The following is a 10367-nucleotide window of genomic DNA, read 5'->3' on the forward strand; positions in this document are numbered from 1 at the left end:
GTAGCTTCTTTTCTTGCCTCTTGGCCCACGAAGTATAAAATATTTATTATCTGGCACAAAAACTTGCTGACTGTGCTAAAAGCCACCTCCACAAACCAATCAGACATTCGTTCTACTTCAAGACTCAGGGGTGTGCCGGTCAGATATCTCTGAATGGTAACTAATTCAGAGCATCTGCATTTAAAAAATAACCCATCAACAAACAGGGCAGAAACCTGTTTGAGGCCGGGGCCTTCAAATCCGAACCTACTCAGTGTACACACATGATGCTTCTTGTCATCTTCGCCCCCTGAACGCTTCAAGGATAAAGGTCAGAAAAGACCCTCCTTACCTCCAGCCACACTGAACAGCACTCCAAAGACTTTGCAGAGCAGGGTCCGGAGACGCACGATTCCGGGCACCTTCACACCATTCAGATAGCATTTGATCTCGGGTATCCCAGAACCCGCTGCCACTGGCTGATGGGGAGAGCAGGTACACCCAGAAACTCAGACTCCACTGGGTCTACGGTTCACCCTGGACAGCCTCACCAAAGAGGGCGAACTGACCCTCTTCACCAGAGCAGCACCCACCCCCCTGCCCGCCATGGGCCTGTGAAACCAGAGGCTGCCCCTGCCCCCCGGGCTTCTGACTCAGTAGGTCTGATGCATTTCTAGCAAGTTCCTGGTGATTCAGCATCACCTGGGGGGGCCTTTCGACAATCGATGCCCTCCTTCACTACCGGAGAGTCTTACCTCATTCGTCTAAGCTGGGTATCAGTCACTTTTAAAGTTATTTTAAAGTCTTTTTAAGTTTAAAGCATTTAAGTTTGAAGTATTTTAAAGTTATTTAAAGTCATTTTTACCGTTCCCCAGGTTATTTCTAACGTGCTACCAAGGTCGAAAACCAACCTTCTCGTCTAGATTGTTCCTCTTTAATCTCACCAGAGGCTGAAACCACTTTCAGAAAACATCTCTAAGTGAACGAGAGACCACTTTTTCTACGGGAATCTATATTCGAAGTCTAAATCAGTTTCTTGACATTTCGAAAATGGAGATGGAGAAAATGAGAGCAAAACCTCATGAGCAAAAAGGCGACACCCCACCACCTCACCTCAATTAGGACAAGAAGGCTCGCGAAGAAGACGAAAGTCAAGTTGAAACCCAAGAGTTCAAGGAGGGACAGGGCGAGGCAGCCTTTCTGGCTGCACTCCTCCACCGCTACAGACATGGGGTTAAGGAAACCGTGCCCGCTAGCTGGGGCGGTCCTACCGTCACTTGAAGTGAGGCAGCTTCTCCTCTTCTGAAGCACGGTGGCTGCTTACTGCACACCCTCCTGTTCTCCGTATATAAACTTAAAAAAAACACAACTGCCTGAGATGTCTCCTACGTTAGGAACCATTTTTAAACTATGAAATACTTCAAACATTATGAGAGGTAAGGTACAGACACCTGTACTCCCACAGCCCATGCCTTGACAAATCTCAGTGTTACGCCACATTTGCTCCAGGTATTTTTTTTAAATGAAAACATTAGATACCATTAAAAACAACGACGACAACAACAAAACCCTTTCTGTTTCCCTCCCTCTCTCCTGGAAGAAACCACTAAGCTGAAACTCTTGCGCATCCTCCCCTGCAAGTTTCCATGTGCGTCCACATTGTTCTAGGTGCTTCTAAAATTAAAACAATGGCATTGCACTTGATGCACGTTCTACAGCTGCCTTTTTCCTCTCCCTCAACGCTTTCTGAGAATTAGTCATGTTGATGGAAAAGCTCTGGTTCATTTATTTTGGCTTCTACATAAAACTATATCATGTGAACATCAATTTTCCCACTCTCCCATTTGGTGGGATTTCAATCCTTTGCCATCACAGAGCTGCAATGAACATCTCTGTGCATGTCTGAGGGCCACATTTAGAACAGACACTCAGGAGTTAGGAAGGTGCACCTTCCTATGTATTTGATTTTCATTTCCCTGCTGGTGGTGAGGTGAGCACTTTTCCACAGGTTTATTTATCGGCTAATTTTCCTCTTCTGAGAATTGCCTGTTCACATCCTTTGCTTTCTTTTCTATTGGGCTGTTTGGACTTTTTTCTTACTGAGCTGCAGTTCTCCCTCTATTCTGGATACTAATTATTTGTCTCTTAAATGCACGGGAACAACCTCTCCTAGGCTGTAAACTTGTTTTTTAGTTATGGTGTTTTATTGTTGTTTGGGGTTTTTTTGTGTGTGTATAAATAGAATATTTACTTTGATGTGGTCAAGTTTATTGATCTTTTCCCCTTCACTCTGTGCCTCCTGCAGTCCTTAGAAATTATTCTGTACTCTCAACATTACATCGTCTCTTCAAGTTTTGTTTCGCCTATTGACATCTTCAGTCCATCTGGAATTAATTTATAGTACAAAGAATCTAATTTTCTATTTTTCCAGGTGGATAACTGATATCCCAACATCTTTTATTAACTAATCCATCCTTCCTAATTTATAACACTAACTCTGTCAGTCACCACATCTCTGTATGTGTGTGGGCCAGTTTCTGCTTCTCTATTATTTCCCACTGGTCTAATTGGGTATTCCCGCACCAATATGATACTGTTTCAATGACTGTATCTTAAATTATATGTCTTGACATTTAGTATGGCTAGTCCCCTGTCTGTTGTTCAAAACTGTCTCAGCTACTTTGGGCTCTTTACTATTCCACACAAATTTAGGAAGAGACTTTTCGAGTTCCAGCAACAATCTACTGGAATTTCCATTGGAACTACAATGAATTCATAGATCGATCAGGGAAAATAGGCATCTGTGCTTCAGGTCTTACTAACCATGAACATGAGCACCTTTCTATTAAAGTCTTCCTCTCGTGTCCTTCGATGATAATGAAAAACCTCAAACCCAAGTGGCTAATACGTAGCTCTTCAAAGATCACGTCTGCTGTTAAACTCACTTCTAGACAGGAAAGCAGAGTCAGCAACTGCTGACGTCTGGAAACACCAAGACCCGTGAAAAGGATACACGCCTGCACCACTCCGAACTTGAGCTGGGTGAAGAGCCGTACAAAGAAGTCCACGAAGAGACCCACCTGTGAAGAGCACGTGGGCGGTCACCCAGGTCTCCCCGCTGTCACAGGCACTCCCCTTGAGGCACCGCCCCTTCCCCCCCACTGCCTGTTCTCGCTGGTCACCTGCACCAATGTTACCAACAGGCCACGCGTGAACAGGCTTTCCTTAGTCACTGTGGCTACAGGAGGGTCCCACCTGAGCCTGGCGCCTCGGCCCCTCCAAGCACAAAAGAAAGGGGTGCAGCTAAGTTGTCAGAAGGAGAGTTAAAGCACAGAGGGAAAAGGATGGTAAAAAAGATCGGAGACCAAGGAAGACCACTGGTGCTTGGAGAGGAACAGTACAGACACGTGTGAGGGCCTGCTCCGCTCCTTCTAAACGCAGTTTCAAAAAGCCTTTGCGTGCTTTAAAGGGCATCAGAGTTGCGTGGCAAGAGAAGTATGAAAAAGTGTCAGGATTATGATCTTAAAAAAAGGAGTGGGGGGGGGGTAAGGCAGTCTCTGTTATAAAAACGAACAACTTATTCGCCGGCTGGAGCTTGCCCTCTGACTCCCTCCGCCCCTTGGCCCATCGTCTCCCCACACCCCGCCTGCTCACCAGCCCTGTGCAGACTCCAATGGCAAACACCATCATCCACTTCACCGCCTCATACCTGCGACCTTTCTGTTCACAAAGGAAAGAAATGATTCCGTTTATTGCAGGCTTATGATGACAGCAGGGAGGGAATACATCTCAGCCAACCAGTTTTAGACTAAATTCCATATGGACAGCAAGCACGGTGATGATGTCTGGGGTGGCAGGTGCTTTACAATGCAAGAATGAAGAACGCTAAGGGTCAGGCCAGGAGCACTGACAGCGGGCACTCTGGTTGGCAGGTTGAACGACTAAGTAATAAATGCAGATATCTCATGAAAAGGGTTAAGAGGCCAAGGGGTAAAGAAATTTACTTGACTATTTAGAATAGAAAGAGAAGCTGTCCTAAGACCTACTTGGTCCCAAGAGATCAATAAAGGACTCACCTTATTATCCATGGTCTCCAAAACCTCCAGGTAAGGGTCATTGATACAGCGATCATAATCCAAACTCTGAAAGAGGGACGTGTGAGTTAAAAAAAAAAAAAAGTCCCAAGCCAATAGGAAGAATTACCAAAACCTGGAAAGGGATAAAACTCCCAGTTCCTGCCACTCAAAGCACAGGTGGGCACAGCAGCACCCAGGAGGAGCTTGTTAGAAACACACACACCCTCAGCCTCTTCAGACCTGCAGTATCGCAATCTGTGCTTTATACGGACATTTCAGCAGCACTGCTTTAGGTGTATACTTCACGCTTTAGGAAGTTTTTTGCTTAATTTTTAATTAAATTAAATTAATCAATTAATTAATTTTTGGCTGTGTTGAGTCTCTGTTGCTGCGCACGGGCTTTCTTTAGTTACGTCGAGTGGGGGCTACTCTTCGTTGCGATGCGCAGGCTTCTCATTGCGGTGGCTTCCCTTGTTGCGGAGCACGGGCTCTAGGCGCATGGGCGTCAGTAGTTCTGGCTCACAGGCTCTAGAGCTCAGGCTCAGTAGTCATGGCACACGGGCTTAGCTGCTCCGTGGCATGTGGGATCTTCCCGGACCAGGGCTCAAACCCGTGTCTCCTGCATCGGCAAGCAGATTCTTAACCACTGAGCCACCAGGAAGTCCCAAGAAGTTTTAAACTACATATTTTTAAGTGTCCTGTTTCTGCCAAACATTAAAAGACCTTCAGCTGTCACTAGTGTTACCCAACTTACTCTATTAGATGAACAAATACTTCAATTAACCAAAACCAAATTAATTGAGAAAGTCTAATTTTAAGTACCTTCTGCAGTTCGTGTCTGTGAAAAAGAGGTTAGTCACGAGACAAACGTGGAGACTGTTTTCCTTAAACTTCGCAGAACACAGCTGTTCTGCAAACGCTTTGCAGGTGGGCCAGAGTCATTTCAAGAAGCAATTCAAAGTAAATAATTTTATTTCTACATCTTGCATGAGAAGCAGCGGTTTGGCACCAAAGGAAAACAGTCTTCTGTGTGCTCTCTCCCCATAACCTGTTGCTACCTACATGTCAGCTAGTGAACAAACTGGACACTGGCCCGGTGGCCACACTCCCAGACAGGAGTTGAGTCAGGCAAACAAACACAGGTGTGACACGTGACAGTTTTTTCCATTTATATGACTACCCAAAGTCCAAATTCCTTTGTTAAAGGGTCCTGGAGTAACAAGAGCCGACTGATTAAATCGGTTATCATCCACCCAGATACAGAAGACTATATAGCCATAAAATAATGCTGACAGGCCGACAGAGACAGATGGGGAAAATGAGCAAAAATTAAGTAAAAAAGGCAAAGGCGCAAAATAAATACAGGCAGATGCACAATAAAATGCATAACATAACCCTATTTTGATTAAATAAAACTAAGATTTGTATGTCAGCATACAATGCAAAACATTTGGGAAAACTGTTAACAGTGGTTACCTCTGGTGTTTTAGGAGGCATTCACATCTGGATATGATTTAAAATTCTCCCAGCAAACATGGTGTGCTTTTTATATTAGAAACAAAATTGTTTTCCTGATTACAAAACAAAAAAAACTCAATCTGTAAACTATACTTCTGCTGGGAAACTAGACCCATCCGTGAATGACTAAATATATATACATATTTAATGATTATACATATATACACATACAGATTCTACGCATATACGTACATATAGTAGACACTTGAACAACGTAGGGGTTAGGGGAAGCGACTTCCCACACAGTCGAAAATCCGAATTTTGCTATTTCTGCCTCAAAAATGAAGAAACTGATAAATGACTCACCCAAGGGCAAGAAGCTGAAACAGTTTGGATACTAGCTCTTTTGATTCCACATATTGTGATCTCTAATGGAACACAAAGTTTTCCCCACACTTAGTTAATTTAAATATCTGTAAAATGAAAATACAGGCACTGTATTTATTGGAAAAAACCTGCATATAAGTGGACCTGAGCAGTTTAAACCTGTGTTGTTCAGGGTCAGCTGTATGTATACACACACATATGTTTGTGTATATGTGTGTGTGTATATATACACACATGTATATATTTTTTAATCAATTAAGTGACATCACATTCTAGGAACAAACAGAAAAAAACTGACATGTTGAAAATATGACTATCCTTCATACCAAATATGTATAAAAATCACTGGCAATTAACTATTTGCTTGATGGTTCTAATAACACTGTGACTCCATAAACATTGAAAACGCTTGCAGATGTCCAGAATAGGCAAAGGTATAAAGATAGGAAGTAGATTAGTGGTTGCCTACGGTCAGGGGCAAGAAGAATGGGCAGTGACTGCTAACAGGTGCATGGTTTCTTTCCGGGTGATGAAAATGTTCTGAAATTGCTTCGATGATTGCACAACTCTGTGAATATACTAAAAAAACATTGCACTGTACATTTTAAATGGGTAAATTGTATAGCATGTGAATTATGGCTCAATAAAGCTGTTAAAAGGGACATTTAGAAACAACTGCAACACCAGAATACCAATCTTTTTTTCTTTTTTTTAAATAAATTAGCTGAAAGTTTGACACTTGGTAAACAGGTACCAATGAACTATATGATCTGTTATTAAAACCTGATATTGTCTGGGCTTCCCTGGCTGCGCAATGGTTGAGAGTCTGCCTGCTGATGCAGGGGACACGGGTTCGCGCCCCGGTCTGGGAGGATCCCACATGCCTGTGCTCCGCAACAGGAGAGGCCACAACAGTGAGAGGCCTGTGTACCGCAAAAAAAAAAAAAAAAAAAAAAATTTATAAAGTAAAAAAAAACTACAAACCTCAATTAAAAAAAAAAAAGCAACAGGGACTAACATCTTGTAAGACCCCCAACTTATCAAAGAGTCAAGTATGTGCAATGAACTCTTTCTAAGGCAAGAAAGAACACATTTTAGAAAGAGCTTCAAAAGAAGGGTTTTCTAGTTGATCCCTCATAAATAAAATCTGGGCAGGCTTTTCTGATTACGTGCCTAGCTTAATTTGCTCTTACACATAGCAAATGCTCTCAAGAAGCTCATATGCAGAGATGGTTAACTGAGAAATATTAATGACTCACACAAAAGAACATTAGCCCATAAAATTCACATAAATATGCATATCAGCTGAAAGTAAATGCATTACAAATAGGAGTGCAATATAGTGAAAGGAGTGAAGGAGCCGGGGATATAGTAGGTCTATGGAGCACAGATGCCGTAGTGAGCTCCCAGGAGTAGAATGAAAGCTGAGACAGTGTCAGTCATAGCAACAGTCAGGATGATATCACCAGGCTCAGGCTCAATGAGGGAATGCAAGATGACAGCACAATATGGACTGTCTTATACTTATTCCTGCAAGTCTCTCAACTATGTACAAGCAAACAAATATTTAAGAAATATGAGACAATACATCAGTGGATACAGTGCTTTTTGATTGATTAAATGCACTCACATCAGAGCAGCACATTACACTATACCACTGTGGTACAGTTGGCAAGTTCTAGACTCCTACAGTTATTTTAAGTCAGTTGCAAGGGGAAAAAAAAAGATGAAGGTGGAATCTACTTCATCTTAAACCTACTTGACTTAAAAGATATATCACACAAATGCAATGTGAGGACTTCATTTGGAACCTGATTCAAACAAACTATTAAAAAGTACATATGACGTTTATAAGACAACTGGAAAATCTGAACACTGGTTATTTGATATCAAGGAATTATCGTGAATTTCTTAGGTATGAAGATGGTGTTGGGTTATGCTAAAAAAAAGTCTTCATATACTAGAGATACGCACTGAATTACTTACGGGTGCAATGATGTGATGTATAGCATTTCCTTCAGAATAATATGGGAAGCGGGAAGTGGATGGGAGCCTACATGAAACAAGGTTAGGCATGAGCTGAATGACTGCTGAAGCTGTGTGATGAGTACAGGGGGTTTCAATGTACTATTCTGCCTATTTTTGTCTATGTTTGAAATTCTTTATAATAAAAGTTTTTTTAAAAATTCCATGCGAAGCTGTAAATCATAATAGTTACACTAAATTCTACAGCCAGAGTAAGATAAAATATTAGAAAGAAAATTAGTCTGGGTATGTTATTGCTCTAGGATGTTGATTTTTTTAAGTCTACCTGACATTTTCTTTAAAGCATTAAACATAGACATGACTAAGCCCACTTCTTGGAATTGATCCTAAGAAAGCAATTAAGGATGAACAAGAAAGGATGGTCACAACGATGCAGTTCATAATATAGAGAAGGCAGATTCAAGAAACTGTGGCACAATGAAATGCTATTCCCCTATTTAGAAAGATATTACAGAAAAGTATCTATTGCTACAAAAATTCTTATCAACTGGGAGGGGAAAACATGTTAAAATAGTGTATTTAGTAGACTCTCACTTTGTTACTTAAGAAAAAAACATGGAAAAGGACGTTTAGTAAAGTGAATAATCATCTTTTAACGAGCAGTGTTATGGGTTTTTCCCTAGCTTCTTTTTATAAATCATTTACGAATCCTCTATCACAACCATGGCTTGTTTTTGCCATTTCAAAAATCATAGAAATGTCATCATAAACTGATTAAATGATAAAGGCACTCCCGCAGCACTGGCCTTAACACACACACACACACACACACACGCACACGCACACGCGCACACACACACACACACACACACACACACACACACACACACACACTTTCAGAGTCCCATGCTTGAAATCTGGAACTATAACCAAGCACTGACAATTCTGAGAGAAGCTGCTTGGGCAGGAAACAATCATCTGAAAACCCAGTTCTCTTAGAAGAGAACTGGCCCACACCTGTTACTAGCAAACACTGTCAGTGGCTTTGACTCTGGGTCTCTACAAGTTGTAAAAAAGCAAACAGTCTAATGGCAAACACATGCTCTATCCAGGTTAAGGTGCCACAGATCTATGAGAGCCTGGAGACACACCCAGACCCTGCTTTGGGGCTGAGGTGAGAAAGGCGCTTCTTAAACAGGCCCCTTCCCACAAAGAAGTTACATCTTACCCACTCACTCCCCGGGAGAGAAGGTCAAAGAGCATCTCTGGTTGGAATCCTAATGCTTCGCTCTGAAGTGAGGTCACTCACTACTTATGTTACCCAAGGCAGCATCTAAGAATCTTACCTCATAGTCTTTCCTTGGAAGGATCTCATCCTCCTCCTCCTGTGTTTCTCCAAGGATGGTCTAGAAAAACAGATCCAGAGAAGGAAGACCTTTTTAATAGTTTTAAAAGTGGAAAGAGGCAGAAGTATTTACTGAAACCAGCTACTAGTTTCTAAATCATCTGGAGCCATTATCATCGAATGGGAACAAGACCTAAAAAAAAAAAAAAACCTTTTGGGATGGGGGTAATGTGGTGGGGACCCACAGTCGTCAGGTGACCGCTTCATTCCTACTTATACATTCTCCAAATAACCTCTCATCGTCAGGACACTTCAAAGATGTCACTTGCCAGTTTAAGGGGGAAAGAGTTCAGGTTCCGTCTGATAACATGCCGAGTCTGAAATCAGGAGGGACTTGTCAACTCTGGGGACACAACAACTCAAGTTTCCCCAGGGTGCTTTGCAGAGGGACGCTGGATTATCAGTGACCCAGAAAGGGTGAGGGATAGAGTGAGAAAGGGCTGTTAAAACTAAGCCAGCTGCATGATACGCACAAAGTCCAGCGAGGGGGCTCACTCCGAAAACGCTCGTTTCATTCAAAACTCCATTCAGATGGAAATAAAAAAAAATAAGGATGGGATTAACTGAAGCTGGCCTGGGTTCTCCCTCAGATTCCAGGGAGGGGTTCTGAGAAATGACCCAAGACTTGGGCACGTGAAGCCGGGCAGATGCTTCGAGAGCCCAGGCTGCGGTCCCCAGGCCCCACCCGCTGCTACCTGCGGGCCCAGCTCGGCCCGGCCCCACCCCCGGCAACGCCTCTCGCCGTCCCTTAGCAACCGCCCCCTCCCCAGCCCGGCTCCACCCGCTTCTTACCAGCTCCTCTGGGGTGCGGGTCTCACGCTCACCGCAGCAGCAGCACCACCTGCAGCAGCAGCACGGGGACCCCCTGCACCCCGCCATCTTCCTCCTTTACTGCCACTCTGGACCCCTCCGCCAACCCCCTCCCACCCAGGATCCGCGCCTCACGTGACTGGCCTCGGGAGTGTCACGTGGCCCTCTCGAGCTTGGGACGGAGACTGGGAGTGGCTGCAGACGGGTGAGGCGAGGGCTCGCGTCACATGACGGTGGAGGGACGGCTTCCAACGAGACTTCTGGGC

At 43.4% G+C, this 10367-nt stretch overlaps 1 protein-coding gene across 10 annotated transcripts in view; it reads right to left on the reverse strand.

The window, feature by feature from the left end:
- Positions 1 to 10363, reverse strand: part of CLCN6 (chloride voltage-gated channel 6) — a 28730-nt gene extending 18367 nt beyond the window's left edge. For 3 of the 10 annotated variants that reach the window (XR_004484675.2, XR_004484677.2, XR_004484676.2), the window contains exons 1-7: positions 10084 to 10362; positions 9233 to 9292; positions 4056 to 4121; positions 3634 to 3699; positions 2993 to 3059; positions 1093 to 1199; positions 332 to 458 (exon numbers count right to left, since the gene is read on the reverse strand). Coding sequence is in view for 6 of the 10 variants with exons in the window: in XM_004272401.3 (XP_004272449.1) it covers positions 332 to 458; positions 1093 to 1199; positions 2993 to 3059; positions 3634 to 3699; positions 4056 to 4121; positions 9233 to 9292; positions 10084 to 10170 (580 nt within the window). In the remaining 4 variants the exon portion in view is untranslated. Of the gene's footprint in view, positions 1 to 331; positions 459 to 1092; positions 1333 to 2924; positions 3060 to 3633; positions 3706 to 4055; positions 4122 to 9232; positions 9293 to 10083 lie in introns of those variants that run through there. The other 7 variants (XM_004272401.3, XM_033432952.2, XR_004484678.2 and 4 more) reach the window with 6 other exon arrangements.
- Positions 10364 to 10367: the final 4 nt, after the last annotated feature.

The sequence above is a fragment of the Orcinus orca genome, chromosome 1, assembly GCF_937001465.1.
Source record: "Orcinus orca chromosome 1, mOrcOrc1.1, whole genome shotgun sequence".
Classification (NCBI taxonomy): domain Eukaryota; kingdom Metazoa; phylum Chordata; class Mammalia; order Artiodactyla; family Delphinidae; genus Orcinus; species Orcinus orca.